At 44.0% G+C, this 20,677-nt stretch overlaps 1 protein-coding gene across 2 annotated transcripts in view; it reads left to right on the top strand.

Annotated features, from left to right (window-relative positions):
- The first annotated feature begins 688 nt into the window (after nt 1-688).
- WAV2 (alpha/beta-Hydrolases superfamily protein) overlaps nt 689-20,677 on the top strand; it is a 30,445-nt gene continuing 10,456 nt past the window's right edge. The window contains exon 1 of one of the 2 annotated variants that reach the window (XM_086505504.1): nt 689-1,008. In XM_086505504.1, the coding sequence (XP_086361630.1) occupies nt 771-1,008 (238 nt within the window). In that variant the 5' untranslated portion in view covers nt 689-770. The remainder of the gene's footprint in view (nt 1,009-20,677) is intronic. The other variant, XM_086505503.1, reaches the window with a different exon arrangement.

Raw genomic sequence — 20,677 nt, 5'->3', positions numbered from 1 at the left:
TATTGTTGTCACAAGCGGCTAGGAGTATCCACTCATGTTCAACCCCCCTGAGACACGCAGGTGTGGGTGAGTGGACGCAATCCTGTAAAACTAGTCAAAATGAAGCTTCGAACGGCTAAAAGAAAAAAAAAAGGAGTATCCACTCATACATTACATTAGGGGAGAGTATATATACTATGCATGCACGTTGGAAAAATTACCAAAACACCCCTCTAATTTGTGAAAATTCCCAAAATAGCCCCAATATTTTGTCATAAATTTCCAAAATGCCCTTCTTATTTTCCAAAATTCCCAAAATGCCCTGGTTGTGAGATTAAATTTCTCCAAAGATTAAAAAAAAAAAGTTTTTCATAAGAAGGCCGATTGTCTATCAATACAAGATGCTAAAACTATAACATGAGTTGGTTATGTAGGTTTTGGAGATGAATTGCTTCACTATTTTTTGGACATTATTGACTTCTTTGCGAAATAGATTGTGACAAATTACATGCTAAGCACTCAAAAACGGACTAAATAAAGGAAAATCTTGAACAATCCAACCAAAATAGATACAAGGGTATTTTGGGAATTTATGAAATTTGAGGGGTATTTTGGGAATTTCCACAAATTAGAAGTGTATTTCGATAATTTCTCCTCAAAAATTTGATACAACATGAAGACTTGGCCCCACACCTTTGGGGGCTAAAAGAGGGGGGGAGAGGAACCAACAGAAGAAAGGTTAGTCGAGAGATCCAAGCTCAACACTCGCAGAAGAGCCTGTGTCAGCAGATATGGTGAATTACTTGAACTGCCTGCTTTACGGATTTGGAGGCATTGCTTGCACGTTCCTTGTGCTCTTGGTTACCTTCCAGGAGAAGCTTGTATACGTGCCCGTCGTACCCGGCCTCACCAGGAGCTATCCCATCACCCCTGCTCGGCTGCGCCTCACATATGAGGATGTCTGGCTCGTTGCCTCCGATGGAGTTCGCCTGCATAGCTGGTTCATCAAGCTCTTCCCCGAATGCAGAGGTTTTTCCTTCCTTGCTTCATTCTTTCTTTTTCCATGCATTTAAGTAATTTGACAAAACAGAAGTGTATTTCTGAGCTAAAGTTTTTGAGGTACAATTTTTGCTAATGTGGGCCCTGATGCTTGCTCTAAGTGATATCTTTCTTGTGGGAGGAGAGGACCATTGAAGTTTGCTTTCCTCTCCCTTTGTGTGTTACAACTAGTGCCACAGAGTTATGGGAGGTCATTATACTTCGTTACAATGCTTGTTCCCTTTCTTTTTGCTGATATATTTACTTTCAAGCTTCAGAGGTTTCGGTCCATGTATGAAATGCCATCCGCGAGTTTTGTGAAAAACTTCTAGATATATGTTAACATGTATAATTGCACATCAATTGATCATGCACATTGCACAATTGGTCAAAGTAAGACATAATATAGGTGTATTATGTACTAAAGAACTCATGGTTTACTTGAAACTTAAACTTCGAATAGAACAGATGGGAACCACACAAACAAAAAATTTGGTCTTTAACGAAACATTTCCCGAAGATATCTATGGAAGGTATGGTTTTTAGGGCAACTATGGTTGTATGGCTACTCTAGCCTTGCACATGCATTTCATATTATTAGGTCGTATGGTTTTGGCCCACTTTTTGGCTATTTCGTTTTTTGGGCACCCTTTTATTAATTAGGCACCTCTATTATTATGCTGATTGTACATTGTCCAGCAACCTCATTTTTCTCATGGATTGAGATTGTTAAAGACAATGGCAATGTGTTACGTGCACATGGGCTTGATGTGCCATGTGGAAATCCTATGACTCAACCCGTAGACTTATAATGTAAGCTTAGGGGATCTTGTACCTACAATCTTGTGAGCATGTTCACAAGGCCTACATGTCCAAACATATCAGTTAGAGACCCTGCATAATCTCTTTGCGCAAGTGATTGTACATGGTGCAATAGCAGCGTTAGTTAATAGCCTAGACTAGTAGTATGCGTGTTTTGTAAACGGTGCAGTGAAACAAGGTGAATGGAATAGCGATCAAGTCTGCAATTGCAAGAAAACCTCCTGTCGAACTCGGGGAGCCATTGGATCTCCAATCTATCTCAATAGAACTCGACCGAACAAGTCTCCAATGAAGGGCAGCCATGGGCAACGGGCAGCTCTAGCCTGTAGTCAATCACGCGTCCACACAACTAGAGAGATTGAAGACATCGTTAGGAGAGGGAGATAGTACATTGTGCAATAGCAGCGTTGGTTAATAGCCTAGACTAGTAGTATGCGTGTTTTGTAAACGGTGCAGTGAAACAAGGTGAATCGAATAGCGAATAGCGATCAAGTCTGCAATTGCGAGAAAATTTCCTGTCGAACTCAGGAAGCCATCGGATCTCCAATCTATTGCAATAGAACTCGACCAAACAAGTCTCCATGAAGGGCAGCCCATGGGCTAAGGGCAGCCTCTAGCCTGTAGTCAATCACGTGTGCACACAACTAGAGAGATTGAAGAGACATCATTAGGAGAGAGAGAGTACGGATGTGATTTCAAAAATGCTAGAGAGAGATCGTTGATGAAAAACGCTAGAGAAGAGTAGGAAAAAAATGCTATAGAGAGAGTAGGAGATCCAAAACGCCGGCTATTGCTTTGCATACGCTGGAATAGATGAGATAATACAAGGGGGTAGGGGTCCCTATATAGGGAGCCCCTCGTCCCTGGTGTCACGATTGTGACTATGTTGCAGTATTACATCTACTCCTAGTTGCAGATACGCAAATTGCCATGCCAAGGAGAACCCCTACGCTAGGATGGGCACGACCCTTCGCTCAAGAGACTTGCCTCTTCGCCAAAAGCCACACTCCTTCGACGATTGGTCACACCCCTTCGCTCTACGGTTGTGACTCTTTGTCCAATGGTTGCAGCTCTTCGCCGAAAGGATGTGTCTTTACGTCTAAAGTCGCGTCTCTTCACCATGAGACGCGTCTTTTTATTTGTGTCTCTTCGCCTCCTATATAAGGAGCCTATTGTACTCAGTTTTCAAGCATTCATTCAATCAATCAAACACACATTCAGTCTCTTGAGTCTCAATTTGATCTTAAGTATGAAGTTTTAAGTCTTAATTATAGGATTAGCACCACTAATCCTCACAGTGGTATCGAAGTAAATTTTTTTCCTAGGACCCGAAGGTTGTGAGCCTCTCACCCTCACCGCTTCACTCTATCCCCTCTCTTGGAGTTGTATGGAAGCAGAAGAAAGATGGAATTCAACTTCTTTGCCGATTGTATGAGGTAACTGATTTAATTCTACGCATATAAAGCAACATAAACAGAACGGGACAGCCATGCGTGCTCGCACCCTATCTAATGAAAGGTCATCGCGATAGTCCATTTCTCCTACCAATGGTCTCACCTTTTCCTAAGGCAATGTGCCCCTTCGTGGCACCCTTCCCCACACAACCCAAAGGGCTGAATTCTGGAAACACTGGGCTGATTGCTGACTTCAGCGCTGGCTGATTTTGCTGGGCTGAATTGCACCTTTGCTCTCGCACCCCTTCACGCGAACACACTCACAGCAGGCAGCCTGCCCCCTTTTCTTCCAAGCTTGCACCCCTTCGTGGCTGGCAAGGCAATATCTCTCCGAAGTGTTATCTCTCCCAAGTGGCAGTGCACAAAATCTGCTTGCACTGAAGAGTTACGTATGCTGAAATCTATTATGCTGGCCAATTTTTTACGCATGAGTTTTTACGATGGCAGCCCTTATATGTTACCTTATTAAAATACCAAGTGGCCGGCCAAAGTGGGCTGGCCTACCCCCCCCCCCCCCCCCGCCCAAAAAAAAAAAAAAAAAAAAAAAAACCTCGTATGAACTTACCCTTGCAATTCAACTTTTGTGCAAACACAAAACATGCCAGACAATCGGAGATTCCAGAGATTCAATGCTGTTCTCTCCCGTTTGCTACTCGTGCTGGCAAGTTTCTCGCATGTGTGCCATGGCCGACGACGCCTTCCATGTTCCGATCCCTTTTCTCTTGTACATAGACGAGATTCTTGAAGAAATTCGACCAAAACACGAAGTGATCGTCATATCTTATACTCCAGAACCCGAGATTATTATCCTACCCCAGAGCGGGAACCCGTTCTAAACATAATTTCCGCTCCCGGAGTACTCGTCCCAGAACCCGCTCTTGCACCTGTTCGAGTTCCCTTTGAGGTGTAACCATGCCTAATTCTCAGGACGGAGGTGGTCAATTTGAAAATGCCCTTACTCTTATCAAGGAGCAGATGGCGTCGGACTACACATGCTGCTTCGATACCTTCTTCCGAAGCTTCAGTGGACGAACCAAACAAACCCGATCCAACTGATGAGGTAGACAATTGTGAACTTCACTTACTTTATAAAATTTTTAATGCTGCACAGAAGAAGAAAGTGGATTTTAAACTGCCTGAGCCCTATAATGGTTGCCGCGACAAGCGGTGGTGGACCAATGACTGTTCAAAATGGAGGTCTACTTGTCCAACACGGACTTAGTCGAGAGTAAAAAAGTTGCACTTGCTAGTTCTCTCCTCAAGGACACATCATTTCTTTGTTGGGAACGACGGGTTGCTGATGGTAAACACACACCTCTTGGGATAAATTCCGACGGGCTATTCGCAAGGCGTTCGAACCTACCAATGCGGATTTTCATGCTCGGTCCTCTCTTAGCTGCCTGAGCTAGACAGGTTCCTTGGCCGCGTACATCACAGAGTTTCAGAGATCAACTCTGGAGATATAAGATCTTAGCCCCTTTGAAAAATCTCACAGTTTCATTGACGTGCTTGAACCAACCTTGAAGGACGATGTGCACAAGTACAACCCTACCACCTTGGATGCTGCAATTGCCTATGTGGAGCGTCTTGGCGATAATTGGCGCCCTACACGGAATTTTCTCCCTGGTGCTTGATCTTCAAATAGCTCTTGGTTTTCACAGCGTGATTGCAGAGAAAGCTATAGTTAAAGTCAACAACAACAATCTCAGTTCAGACAGCAAGCAACGGAACCTTATTCAACTTCAAGGTTCTATTCTCAAGATCGACAATCTCAAAGCAAATCTTCTTCAAATGTTTCTCCACTTGATCGTGGTAAAGGATGTGATTTTTCTCAAGATCGGCGTTCCAATATTCAGCAAGGCTCTTCCTCAAATGCTTCTTCGACTTCAAAGAAGGATGGTTTATGTACAATTTGCGGTGGTGACTGTCACAAACTGGTGACGTGGCAGCAGACCCTGGACACACACTGCTCGGATAGTGACATGTGGCAGGCTGGTACGGAAATCCCGGAAAAAGCAGGCAAAAGGCATTGACAGGCTGACGTGGCAGCGTACGGATCTCCGCAAATTACGGAGGTTGCTTTTTGCACTGGCTGAAATTCACCGGCAGCTTTTGGGCTTAAGCCTTATTGCTTTATTTTGAGAAGCTTTTAAAGTTGAATGCTTTTGGGGCTCTACTTTTGGGCATCCCTTGTACCAATAAATAAGTGGGCTAGGCCTCACTTCTCAGGGCATCTGGACACAGAGTCTGAGAGTGAGCACCTACCCACTCTCTTGTACTTTGAACACAGATTAATACAAAAAGAAATACCGAAAGGGGCGCCAGTCTTTGGGGCCAATATCTCTAGGCACGAAACTACGCCGGGCCGTGTCGACTTAATTGTGAAGTGTGGGACCAGTTTTGACTTTGTCGGATTTGCAAAAGTCATTCAAAGTATATTGTGATGCTTGTGGTGGTAGTCTAGGTGCGGTCTTAATGCAAGAAGGCCATGTCATTGCCTATGAGAGCCGATTGTTTAGGCCGAAATTGACAACACAGATTTATAAGAGAGCTTTTGGAGGTTATCCATGCTCTTACTCAGTGGCGACATTACCTACTCGGAGCCGATTTTACGGTCTTCACTGATCATCAGAGTTTACGTTGCTTCTTGTCACAGAAGCAGCTTTCGGAAAAGCAGATGCGGTGGGCCAACATCTTGTCACGATTCACTTCCAGATTGTCCATGTGCAGGGACAAAAGAACTTGGGTGCTTTGTCCTGGAAGCCGTTAGTCTTGGCTATTTCTGCGATTCATCATAGAAGCTTCGAGGACATGGTCGATTAGTACGCCACACATCCAGATTTTCTGATGTATTCAATTGAATACAAAATGGGGAGGTAGTAGTGGGATATTCCTTTTGGGATGGCTACTTGATGAAGAAAACGATGTTGTGCGTTACACAGCCGTTGAGGGAAAAGGTTCTAACCGAATGCCAGTGTCCACCATTTACGGGTCAACGTGGCATTGATCCACCTTGAAAGGTGTGGAGCGATACTTCTTTTGGCCGAGACTCCAGAAGTATGTGGACGATTTTGTACGCAGTTGCTTGGTATGCCAGAAGGTCAAGTTTGACAGGCATAAAGCACAGGGATTGTTATAGCCTTTACCCATTCCCACCCGCCCTTGGGAAAGTATTGCTATGGATTTTATTTTTGATCTCCCGAAGACACAGAGTGGGCATGATGACATTTGGACTGTCATCGACAGATTTAGCAAGCAAGCTCACTTTGTTCCAGTGAAGAAAATAGTCAAGCCGGATCATTTAGCGAGACCGTTCATTTCACAGATTTTTAGATTACATGGCATGCCTGAGACAATCGTCTCTGATAGAGATTCCCGATTCACGAGTTTGTTTTGGAAGGCTATTTGGGAGAACATTGGCACACGGTTGCAGTTCTCGTAATCTTTCCACCCGCAGACAGATGGGCAATCTGAGATTGCAAATTCAGTCGTACTGGATTTATTGAAGTCTTACATTTCTGATCAGAAGACTTAATCGTTGAGATGTCGAGCTCTACATCTTGAGCTGGCATCCACTACGGGTCTTGGCCGCTTACGGCATTTACTCACTGGCGCGTTAGGTGACCGACACGGAGGATCTTTGCCAGTGATTCTACAGTTGGACTACACTTATAGTGCCAGCCTAGTACGCTTCTAGCGAGCTCACACTTAGTGACCGCATGTACATATGTGCTACTTTTCAGCTTTAGCACTTAGTCATTTTGTACTCTCTTTTCTAAGCGTAGAAGAAGAAGAAGCTTTCCATCTCTGTTTGCTTTGTGCTTGTCTCGTGTAGCTCTCTTGCATCCTCATTCTTTATATGGTATCAGGGCCTGGTGCAGGCAAGAGAGGCTAAGAGCATCACAATCTCTTCGTTCGCAATCCACGTACCAGATGCTGGCTCAATGCTCCAAACCTTGGCACCCTCCTCTCCCTCAAACCCAACCATACCAAACTCAACCCTTCCTAACTATGCTACCCTCTTCACCCTGCTACCCTCTCCTCCGTAAAACTTCTCCACCCCTTATTCTCCCGCCTTTATCCTCTTCCTAAACCTTTTTCTCATTTTTAGGGTCATTTAACTTTATTGACTAGCCTCTCCTTCAAGGCCATCAATAACTTTAAATAGCCCCTTAAACACTTGTACTCCCTTCTTATGCCTCCCACCTAAAAAGCATTTTTCACCCTTCTTTTTTGTACCCCCCACATTCAAAGAGGAATTACTCACCTTCCAAACTTGCCTATCCTCCATTACTATAGTACTCTGTACAGGTTTTTGAACCACTAAACTTCCTACTTATACCCCTCCCTTTCTCCCTATTTTGTATGCACCACTGATGAGCTAATATAGCGAAACGCGTTGGTGTATACACATGAGTTTTTTCCTCTTACTCTTTCCCTTCTCCCCCCCCCTCTCCCTCCCCCTCCCCCCCCCTTCCCCCCCATGTCCACTTTTGCTTGTCTCATTTGTCTTAAGCAAGTTTCGCTCGCCATGGAGTAGTTTTGTAAGAAATTTTTTGGGGTTTTTCGTACAAGTTTCTGAACAGGTCTCCAAAGTGTAGTACACAGAGATTTACTGTACAAGTACAATGGTGATATGTACGCTTGATTGTGGACACTCGTTGAGTGTAGAAAGCGTTACAGGTACCACGATAGCAGGTTCAGCAGATTTGCAGGTTTTTGCAGATTGTAGCTATTTTGTCTTAGTACTTTAAGATGTCTGACGGTTTCAGTCAGATTGTCACTGAGAAGCTTGAGAAAGATAACTACCCTGCATAGAAGTTCAGAATAACAAATTTCTTAAAAGGAAAAGGTTATTGGGACTATGTAGAAGGAAACAATGAAAAGGAACCAGAGATTCCCGAGGCAAATGCTACAGCAGAACAAAGAAAAGCTTTGAGGGACTGGCAACAAGGCCAGAGCAAAGTGATGTATTGGCTTTCTATGAGCATCACAGATGGCATGATGGGCTATCTACAGGATGCTGAAACCCCCGCCATTGCATGGAAAAACTTAGGCAGAGTGTTCGAGGTGAACACCAAGGCCAGGAAGCTTCAACTAAAGTCGGAGCTAAATCAAGTTAAGAAGAACAACCTCTCCATCAATGATTATGCCTTGAAGATCAAGAGTATCATTGAAGCTCTTGGATCTATTAAAGTCTCAGTGGAAGACGATGACATTGTCCGTGCATGCTTGGATGGTCTAAGAGATGAGTATGTACATTTCAGGTCTTCCATGAATACAAGAGACGACATCCCCGTGTTCCAAGACTTGATTTCTATGCTTATTCGTGAGGAGAAGAACCTCGGTCTTGACACATCTTCTTCTCGTGGTAGAAATAGGTCTGAACATGCCTTTTATTCTAACTCCTACAGAGGTAGAGGTCGTGGTCGAGGCCCAAGTGGTTGCAGGGGCCAATTTCGAGAAGGTCAATCAAATCAAAACAATATAGGTGGCAGGGGAAACCAGTTTCAAGGCAGGGGGAGTCAAAGAGGTCGTGGTGCAGGATCAAGCAGGCAGCAACATACTGCAGATAGCAGAGAATGTTGGACTTGTGGTGAAAAAGGTCACATGTCACGTGACTGTCCAAAGGGAAAAGCAAGTGGAAAGAGAGAACAGGGCAACTATGCATCTACTAGCAGAGATGCATATGACAGCAGAAGCGAGCGCATGTTTGTTATGCAGCATGTAATGAATACAATGACTGCAGAGAATTCCACCCAAGATGATGTTTGGTATGTGGATTCAGGTGCCTCTAATCACATGACGTCTCGTGGAGAGTGGTTTAGAGATATGCGCAAACCAGATGTGTCAGGCTATGTGCAGACAGGAGATGACACAGCTCACCCCATTGCTCATGTAGGGGACATACCTCTAAATACAAAGAGTGGGAAATCAAAGTACTTAGCAGATGTACTTCATGTCCCAAACATTACAAAGAATCTAGTTTCTGTTGGACAAATGGTTGAGCAGCGTTTGCAGGTTCGCTTCAATCCGAATGACTGTTATGTAGAAGATTTCCAGAATGGCTAAGCTGATCACAGAGGGCAAATGTGTGGGCAGAATGTTTACGCCGAATGTAGACATGCCTGAGGTAAAAGCTGCATTATTTACACAGGGCACAGGTGTTGTGGTTGATGTTGACATTTGGCACAAACACATGGGCTATGTCAATGAGGAGAGATTGCGCAGCATGCAATCAAAACAGATTGCAAAAGGTTTGCCCAAATTCAAGGTGGATGGTATGCATAAAGTGTGTGTAGCATGCCAGTTTGGAAAACAGTCAAAGGGCTCATTTCCACATGAGCACAATGTATGTAAAAATCCACTTGAGGTGGTGCACACAGATGTTTGGGGTCCAACCGATACTGCAAGTATACATGGTTGTAGGTATTATGTCTCTTTCATTGATGACCATACAAGGAAAGTATGGGTCTACTTCATGCGTAACAAAAGTGAAGTGTTTGGTTACTTTCAGGACTTCAAAGTCATGATTGAGAAGGAGACAGATATACAAATCAAGACATTGAGGTCAGATGGAGGGGGAGAGTACTTCTCCAATGATTTTTCAGATTTTCTGTGAATGCATGGTATACGCAGGCAGTTTACATGCAGATATACTCCACAGCAGAATGGGGTCGCAGAAAGGAAAAACAAGCACATTGCAGAGGTTGTACGTGCATTGATGAATGAGAAGAACATGCCTCATCATTTTTGGGTTGAAGCTGTAAATACAGCTGTGTACATTATGAACAGGACACCTATAGTTGTGGTGCATAATGTAACACCTGAGGAAAAGTTTACAGGTACAAAGCCTGACTTGGCACACTTGAAAGTGTTTGGCTGCATAGCTTACGTGCATGTACTAGATGAGTTGCGTAAGAAATTGGATCCTAAGGCAGAGAAATGTAATCTTGTGGGATATTCCCTTGAACAAAAGGGGTACAGGTGCTACAATCCTACTACACGAGAATTACGAGTGAGCAGAGATGTAGTCTTTGATGAGATGAGCAGTTGGTATAATAATGCACATGACACTATTGGGACTGATGCAAAAGATGATCTGGTTGTACAAAATGTGAGGCCACAGTCACAGGTTTTGAGTGGGCCACAAGAGTCCTCTTCTCGTGGCTCTGTTGAGAAGCCATGGAATGGTAGACTACGTACGCAGGTCACTCCACTAGCAGGTACAGGGAATGTATCACGAAAAGGGAAGGAAAAGGTTGATGAACCTCCCTTTATGGTTGATGCATCATCAAGTTTTTCACATATAGACATGGATTGAGATGGTTCTGAACAAAGTCTTAATGAGGAATTTGGAATTCCGGCTGTCAGGACACCTGGTGTAAGGAAAGTACAAGAAGATGCTAGAGGGCAAAGGAGTGACTCAGGACGGCGCAGATCTAACAGAGTCAGAAATCGAGTTCAAAAATTCACTTATGATGGGTATCTAGCGCATCACCAAGCCTACATGGCTAAGGTGATACAGAATGTGGAGCCCACATGTTTTGAGGATGCAGTTGGAAATGTGCATTGGGATGATGCAATGAATGAAGAGATGGCTGCATTGGAAGCAAACGACACATGGGAGTTGGTGCCATTGCCAAGTGGCAAGAAAGCTATTGGCTGTAAATGGGTGTATAAAACCAAGCATAAGGCTGATGGTAACATTGAGCGTCACAAGGCAAGGCTGGTCGCAAAGGGTTATGCACAGACGTATGACATAGACTATGAGGAGACCTTTGCTCCAGTGGCAAAGATGACGACTGTGAGAGCTGTCATAGGAGTGGCTACATCTAGAGGATGGATTATGTATCAAATGGATGGAAAGAATGCCTTCTTGAATGGTGAGTTGCAAGAGGAAGTATACATGGATCAGCCACCTGGTTATGTCGATCCAGGTTACCCAGATTATGTATGCAGGCTTCTCAAAGCTTTGTATGGTTTGAAGCAGGGCTCTAGAGCATGGTATGACAGGATTGCCAAGTATCTTGTCAGTATTGGTTTTAGGAGAGCTCATGCTGATCATTCACTCTATGTACGTGAGAGTGATATGGGGATTGTGGTCATTACCATATATGTAGATGACCTTATTATTGTGGGTGACAATGCTATGGAGATTGACCAAGTGAAGGGTCTTCTCAAACAGGAGTTTAAAATGAAAGATTTGAGCTAGTTGCGCTACTTTCTTGGCATTGAGGTGATCAGGACTCTAGAGGGTGTATGGCTGTCACAGAGATAGTATGCTTTGGACATGTTGTCAAAGTATGGTATGGCTGATTGCAAGCCAATTTCTATTCCCTTGGATGTGAATGCAAAGCTGAGTGCAGAGAAGGATGATGTTGTTGAGGATGTCAAAATGTACAGGAAGATTGTGGGTAGTCTAATCTACTTAACTATCACGAGGCCAGACTTCAGCTACACAGTAGGCTTGGAGAGTCAGTTCATGCAGCTTTCGAGGAAGCCACATTTGGATGGAGTACGACGTACACTTCGGTATGTGCAAGGGACTCTTGACTACGCATTGTTCTATGCAGCAGATGCGCCATTAGCATTGTATGGGTATACAGATGCAGATTGGGCAGGTAGCATTGTTGATAGGAGATCTACGAGTGGCTTCATGTTCTCTTTTGGGAGTGCTACTGTTACTTGGAGCAGCAAAAAGCAGCCTACGGTTGCTTTATCGAGCATAGAGGCCGAGTATAGAGGTGCAGCAGTTGCGACGTGCGAGGTAGCTTGGCTACGCACATTACTTGAGGACTTGGGAGTGCAAGTGGACCAACAGATTGTCATCCATTGTGACAACCTCAGCAGCATGCAGTTGGCTAGGAACCCAGTGTTCCATGCCAGGACCAAGCACATAGAGGTCCATTACCACTACGTTCGAGAGCGAGTGTTGGCGGGCGACATCGACTTGGTCTACGTCAGCACAGAGGAGCAGATAGCGGATATCTTTACCAAGGCCCTCGGAGCTGAGAAGCTTCGACGTTTCCGGACTATGCTTGGACTCTGCGACATGCAGAGCTCGAGGGGGAGTGTTGAGATGTCGAGCTCTACATCTTGAGCTGGCATCCACTACGGGTCTTGGCCGCTTACGGCATTTACTCACTGGCGCGTTAGGTGACCGACACGGAGGATCTCTGCCAGTGATTCTACACCTGGACTACACTTATAGTGCCAGCCTAGTACGCTTCTAGCGAGTTCACACTTAGTGATCGCATGTACATATGTGCTACTTTTCAGCTTTAGCACTTAGTCATTTTGTACTCTCTTTTCTAAGGGTAGAAGAAGAAGCTTTCCATCTCTGTGTGCTTTGTGCTTGTCTCGTGTAGCTCTCTTGCATCCTCATTCTTTACATTAATGGGAAAAGTTTTTGCCTTGGGTGGAATTTGCCTATAACAACACGATCATTAAAGGTGCCGAAGGTTTCACCCTTCCTAAGCACGAAAGATAAGATTTTTCAAGCCGACCAATACTCGAGGGACTCGGACACTGCTTTTGCCAAGGTCCGGGAGGCTTTAGCGAAATCTAAGGAAAGACACAAGAAGGCAGCAGATTGACACCGTCGCGATTTGAAATTAAAGGAAGACGATTGGGTGCTCTTACTTTTTGAGAAGGTACGTTTGAGAAAGAAAAAGGGAAAGAAGTGGCTTTTTCCAAAGCTTAGCATGAGATACTATGGACCTTTCCAGATAAAAGAAAAGATAATTGATGTCTCCTTTAGATTGAAGGTGCTCGATACTTGGAGAATTCACAATGCTTTTCTTGTGAGTCTCTTGAAGCCTTTTAAAGGTGATGTGCTCGATGATGAGGAGACAGACGAGCAACCCGAAGTGAAGGAAAGCGAGGAGATACTCGTTCCAGAACAAATACTAGCACATAAAGATAGAAAGATCAAAGGTAAAGTGATTAGGCGGTTCTTGGTTAAATTCAAGAACTATCTTGCATTGGATGCGAAGTGGATGGAGGAGGAGGTCCTAGCAGATACTCCTCAGATTGTGGAACTTTACCTTGAAGCATTTGGTTTAGCATAGTCTACTCTGATAGAACCCCGATTTCAGCATGGGCGAATCTAGTGCAGCGGGTTTGCAAAAGAGGGGAGTCACTCTGCTCCTTTGTCAACAGATTGCTCCGATTTTTGATATAGAGTCATTGATATCCCTTTGGGTTTCAGGGATACTGATGGGTTGACAGTATTCTGCTGTATGACTTTATGAACTGGAATTCTCGAAAATGAATATGATACTGATTGATTTGTACTTGACTTGTTTGAGTGCATGAACTGATAGACAAAATGACTTCAGCATTTCGGTCTCATAAATCTCTATAGACATGATGGCAATATGGATTAGTTAATCGGGCATTTGTGAGGTCCCGATTGGATCTAGATGCGATTGTTAAATACGTTGTCGATTAATCATGGTTTGAGATTTGGAATGATTTTTGAATGTGATTTGTCATGTGATGTCCTGTGATGTCATGTGATGTGACTGTCGATTCGTACATGTGCTAGATGTCTTGTGCCTAGTGCATCGGTACTAATAGTCAGTGTCTGCTAAGACAGTTTATGGCCTCTGACTGTTTTGCAGGCGTAATCGAGGGCGATTACAATGCTTTCAAGAGGGGGGTATGTCACAAAGTGGTGACGTGGCAGCAAACCTTGGACACACACACTTCCCAGACAGTGACATGTGGCAGGCTGATACAGAAATCTCGAAAAAAACGGTGCAAAACGCACTGACAGTTCGCAAATTACGGAGGCTGCTTTTTGCGCTGGCTGAAATTCACTGGCAGCTTTTGGGCTTAGTGCTAGGCTTCATTATGGCCGAGTTTGCCCTTGATCTCCGGAGTCACGACAGAAACTCAGTACGCTGAATTTTGTGTTTATGTATGCTCATGTGTGTGTGCGTGTGGTGTGTGTTGTGTTTGGGAGCATATGTTAGTACCTAGTTCTACACCCACTATTAGGCACTGATGACGTTAGTGGGGATGTCGTGGTATTTAGTCAATACTATGCACGATGGAGTTGATGGTTATATTGTCTTGTGGGTGACTACCATGGGTCTATACCTTGCACTATCCTTTAAGGGTGAATCTGGGCTTATCCTGGATTCATCTAGGTATATTTTTGAGTCGTATAGCGGACATGCAGACTTCACATTGTGAAGTTTTCGTCCTAGTTACGACCAATTGATATTGTGCTAATTCTTTCTATCTTTTGTGGTGCGTATGCGCTATCAACTACCTCATTCTTGTGCTAATTTTTTCGATTTAATGCTTCTTTTAGTGCTAGGCTTCATTATGGCTGAGTCTGCCCTTGATCTCCGGAGTCATGACAGAAACTCAGTACGCTGAACTTTGTGTTGATGTATGCTCATGTGTGTGTGCGTGTGGTGCGTGTTGTGTTTGGGAGCATATGTTAGTACCTAGTTCTACACCCACTATTGGCCATTGACGACGTTAGTGGGGATGTCGTGGTATTTAGTCAATACTATGCACGATGGAGCTGATGGTTATATTGTCATGTGGGTGACTACCATGGGTCTATACCTTGCACTTTCCTTTAACGGTGAATCTGGGCTTATCCAGGATTCATCTAGGTATATTTTTCAATCGTATAGCGGACATGCAGACTTCACATTGTGAAGTTTTTGTCCGAGTTACGACCAATTGATATTGTGCTAATTCTTTCTATCTTTTGTGGTGCGTATACCCTATCAACTACCTCATTTTTGTGCTAATTTTTCCGATTTAATGCTTCTTTTAGTGCTAGGTTTCATTATGGCTAAGTCTGCCCTTGATCTTCGGAGTCATGACAGAAACTCAGTACGTTGAACTTTGTGTTGATGTATACTCATGTGTGTGTGCGTGTGCTGTGTGTTGTGTTTGGGAGCATATGTTAGTACCTAGTTCTACACCCACTATTGGGCACTGACGACGTTAGTGGGGATGTCGTGGTATTTAGTCAATACTATGCATGATGGAGCTGATGGTTATATTGTCTTGTGGGTGACTACCATGGGTCTATACCTTGCACTTTCCTTTAAGGGTGAATTTGGGCTTATCCTGGATTCATCTAGGTATATTATTGCTTTATTTTGAGAAGCTTTTAAAGTTGAATGCTTTTGGGGCTCTGCTTTTGGGCATCCTTTGTACGAATAAATAAGTGGGCTAGGCTTCACTTCTCAGGGCATCTGGATGCAGAGTCTGAGAGTGAGCTCCTACCCACTCTCTTGTACTTTGAACACATATTAATACAAAAAAAAATACCGAAAGGGGCGCCAGTCTTTGGGGCCAATATCTCTAGGCACGGAACTACACCAGGCTGTGTCGACTTAATTGTAAAGTGTGAACTGTTTTGAAGTGAATCTCTGCTGAGTGGCGGCTGAATCTTGACTTGGGGTGTCCAAGTTTGTTACAGTGACCATAAATGGTATCAATGTCCAAAGCGACCAAAGCCGTTTAATTTGAAAAGAAATTCCAACGCGGAAACATGATCGAATTCTGAACAATCAACTTCTGCTCAAGATAAAGAAAAATCAATGGTCAATACAATTCGTGTCTCAGAGGATACGACTACTCTTATGAAGCATGCTCAATGTGGTTCTTCAGTTTTGGAGCCTATTTCAAAGCAAGTTTTGAGGCTTTTTGGAACTCTCAATGGTCGCTCCATCAACATTTTGGTGGACAGCTGATGCTCTAATAATTTCGTCAACACTCAGATAGTTCAACAGCTTGGCTTGCCAACTCAGAAGACATCTCACTTACATGATGTGGAGTTAGCAGACGGATGAATTTTAACTTGTGTCAGACAGTTAGACAGTTGCAGTTCAAGATTCATAATTATGCAGATCAATTGGATTTTGAAGTCATGCCTCTCTCTATCTTATTACGACATGATTCTTGGTCAGCATTGGCTATTCCAATATGATCAGCTATTAGCTTTCGAGGACATACTATCAATTTGTTCAAAGATGGATGTGAACTGATTTTACACGGGCTTTATCATGCGGAACGAGTGATTCAAACCTCATGTGTACGAGTCAAACGGCATGATACAATGGATTATGAAATGAATATGATCTTTGATACAGATGCAAAAATTATTGTTGATGAATCTTTGAGTCATTAACTTGTCTTGAATCAATTGATGAAGACAAAGATGATTTTTGAGCATGAATTTTTTCCAAGTGATACTTCGTTACCAAACAAAGATAAGGACATAGTTGCAGATTCCGAGTTTGAAGACGACTATGCTTTCTTTGATTCTTTGCTGGATGATGATATGCCCATTACAAGTCATGAAGTGGCAGTTTCTGAAGATGATTCTGAAATTGTTTGGGATTCATTATTGAAAGACGATTACAATCTCACCAGTGATTCATAAAGATGACGTTAACCCCTTCGAATATTGCCTTGAGAAGATTTCCTCTTCGCCAAATATTTCGCAGTTATTCGAAGATTTTGAACCAAAAGTCTTACATCGCATGAAGGATTTTGAAGATCCATCTCTTGTTGCAGTCAACCTGATTATGCCAGATTCCTCTAAAAAGTCTTTGAGTAATGCAATGACATGGGATTTAGCAGTCAAAGCAAAAAGGTTTCCATAAGAAGCAAAGGTTCAAAACAAAGGTTTCAGATAAGCCAAAGCAAAGGTTCAAGACAAAGGTTTCAGATAAGCCAAAGCTTGAAGATTTTCGGAGATTCAATGCTTTTCCAGAGTTCTATCAACATCAAAAGTCATTTTTTTGACACGGGCTCTCATTTTAAATGGGAGCGAATGTCACGATTGTGACAATGTTGCAGTATTACATCTACTCCTACTTGCAGATACGCAAGGTGCCATGCCAAGGAGAACCCCTACGCTTGGATGGTCACGACCCTTTGCTCAAGAGACTTGCCTCTTCGCCAAAAGCCACACTCCTTCGACGATTGGTCACACCCCTTCGCTCTACGGTTGCGACTCTTCGTCCAATGGTTGCAATTCTTCGCCGAAAGGATGTGTCTTTATGTCTAAAGTCGCGTCTTTTCACCATGAGACGTGTCTTTTTATTTGTGTCTCTTGGTCTCCTATATAAGGAGCCTATTGTACTCAGTTTTCAAGCATTCATTCAATCAATCAAACACACATTCAGTCTCTTGAGTCTCAGCTTGATCTTAAGTATGAAGTTTTAAGTCTTAATTATAGGATTAGCACCACTAATCCTCACACTTGGCCGGACATGTTAGAGTTCATCTTCTTCATAGTCGGACTCTTTCCTGACCTTAAGGTAAAAATTGAGGCGGGTGAACCTTCTACCTTTGATGCAGCTGAAACTAGGGCTTGTCCAGTGATAGCTCCAGTATCTCCTAGGAGTAGGGAGTGAGGGTTGTTTTGTGGCTGTGCCCGGCCGTACTTGTTCTCGGCGGTGCACATCATTGTATTGCTCACCCGGTAGGTTGGCATGAGGCGGGACCTTGTTCCTAGGGTTTGCCGGGGTTAGAGTCTCGAGACATTTGCAGTGATGCTACTAAATATGTGTGTCTGGTCACTTTTGATGAGTTAACATATTTATTAGCTATTAGTCAGCCATTTATGGGGTCGTGGGGCTTTTTGGCTGGGTAGGGCAAACTGGAGTTTGTCCTATAGGTAGCCCTCCCCTTGTACTTTTGGCATATTGTGTTATGCAGATCACCAACGTTTCGGCTCTCTATGTGCTAGCGTTTTCTCTCTCTATCGTTTTTGGTTGCAGGCATCGATCCTCTCTCTCTGGCGTTTTTCCTATGCGATCTATCTCCCATTCACTAGCACTCCCTCTCCCAGGTTGTCCTCACTGCTTTGCGGTGGTTGTGCACCTTCGGCGAGATCCAGTGTCCGTACGGTGGGCGATAGGCGCTTGTGCCTTGACGGCGAGGAGATCCATCGCGATAGATACGAGATCTATTGGTTGCCTGTCGGAGAGAGGTGTCGATCGTGGTTGCAGATGAGTCTCTCATCCGATTCACCTTCTTTCCGTTGCATCTTTGACATGGTATCAGAGGCACGGCGTGCTCTTGAATCGGATCGGTGATTTGATTGTGACAAAAGTGGGGCTGATTTCAGTTGTGGTGGACATATTTGCAGATTTTTTATCTTCGACTTCAACCTAACCATACCACATGCCCAAATTCTCCAACACCATGGAGAAGAGTGATGATTCTGACACATATTCAGCCCATGGTGAAGAAGGACACCATGAGGATGGGATCTGCGGCAGTTCTATTCAACGTAGGTGATCTATCAAGATACCTATACTCCCTACCTTCCCTCGGATCGGCGATTGAATGGAGACAATTATGCCATTTGGAAAGCAAGCATGATGGTGGTCTAAATTGGTTCATGACTTCTCTATCTGTCTCTTGCCCTGCACCTTGGAACTTTGGATCCACCATGTACGCTGCCTCGTGTAAAGGAGAGGCATATGAATTCCACCTCGAGCTGCAAAGCGCATGGATCTCCTCATATCGCTCTGCTTTCGGCTCAAGCTGCTCGATCATGCGGTCCATTGCCTCATAAACCTTGCTAATGCAACGGTCCATGCCATCCAGAACTTGAAGCAAATGAACCACCGGTTTTACCTGTGCGTCTAGACTCTTGAGCTCCTTCCAAAACTCAAGATCCTTTGCCTTATCCTTGCACAAAATTCCTGCAACTGTCTTTGCATAGGGGGAGGTGGTGAACTCATCATTGATGAAGACCTGTCGGACGGCATTTTGACATTCAGACAGCCTGCACACAAGAAGAAAGTTGAATGAGAAGCGGGTGTCTGAATACTTTAGAAGCACTTTGCTGCCCGACCTCTTGAGGTACTCACTCCGAACCAAGTTGTGATTGTTGATGAAAGTAACAATCTTCACTGCATCAACAATGCCTGGAGCGATCCAGTTTAGCTTGCCGATGTCTTTTACAAGGTTGTTCAAGCAGTGCGCCATGCAAAAGCACACTGTCACATGCAGATAGTGGCCCTCTACAATAGCTGATGCTGCCCTGTTTGATGCCTTCCCATCTGTGACAGAGGCCACCACGTGTTGCTCACCAATCGTTTCTAGAGGACATCAATGGACTTGCCACTCTCGGTGGCATCATGAGTGTGCCAAAGTACATCTCTCCACTCGAGTATGCGACGAGGCCATGGATAGATTGTATTGCTCCACCCGTCAACAATGAGGGAAATGCCATGTTTTGTGTCACAAGGCGGGCACCACGGGCCAATAGAAAAGAACAGACTGAACAGACTTTTAGCAATTCAATAACAACTGAACTGAGAGAGAGAGAGAGACGACACGTGACACGGAGTGGCGGAATTCCACCCCAGAGAGTATTGGCCCCAAACCTTGGTGCCCTTTCCGTATTTCTTTATATTACTGCTGATTCGCAAAGTACAACAGCTTGGGAGCACCTGCTCTGCAATCTACACGCTAAAAAGTGCCAGAGAGGGCCCCCAAGGCTCATATTTAAAGGCCCAAAGCCTAAAAGCATCAAATATGAAAACACTTTCTTAAAATTTCGGGTTTTTCCTAAAAATCCGCCGCGAATTCCAGAACGTCCGTACAGGTGCCACATCATCATATTTTGATGTGCAAAGTCTTTTGAGCGTGTTTTGCTTTATTTTTAATGCCTTTATGTCACTTGGGGCCCCATCGGACGGGGTCCCCATAAGTTGGTAGGACTTCTTCTTCTGCTACTTGTTCTTCCTAGGGTTTCTAGAATTAGGGTTTCCAGGTTTTAGGGTTAGGGTTTCTAGAATTAGGGTTTCAGCAGTCAGGGTTTTTGGCAGAAATTAGGGTTAGGGTTTCTGCTCTCGGGCAACCACGTCATCTGTAAGTTGGCTCCATTCTTTAGGCTTTGATACGTCAGCAGTTTGTTACATCTCCCCTTCTTGAAAGAGAGTAATCGTCCGCGATTACAGTGTATGTGCAAAACAACTCAAGTTAGCTCAAAACTTTCCGAGGGACATTCCGAGGGACAATCAGTTTGCTCTTTTTATTAAGGAGTTAGCTTCTCCTTTCTGCTCTTTTGATCAAGGAGTTAGCTTCTCCTTTCGGCTGTTTTGATCAAGGAGTTAGCTTCTCCTTTCGTCCATATCGGAACTCTTGATATTCCGGCGTAGTAAAATTAGCTATCACACCCAGACCATACTCATCTTCCACGGGTGGCTTGATGAACTAAAATTACATACCCAGGCAATCTCACCCAATTAGGAATATTCAGTAATTGACACATCATAATGCAACACAAATGCTTATATATGCATGTTACAAGACATAGAAACATAAAGCCGCCGATGAACACTCCTCCCGCATAACCTAACAAGGTCCGGGCCGGG

The sequence above is a fragment of the Adiantum capillus-veneris genome, chromosome 29, assembly GCF_014529385.1.
Source record: "Adiantum capillus-veneris isolate H3 chromosome 29, ASM1452938v2, whole genome shotgun sequence".
Lineage (NCBI taxonomy): Eukaryota > Viridiplantae > Streptophyta > Polypodiopsida > Polypodiales > Pteridaceae > Adiantum > Adiantum capillus-veneris.
The sequence above is the reverse complement of the archived record's forward strand: the minus strand, read 5'-3'. Positions and strand labels throughout refer to the sequence as shown.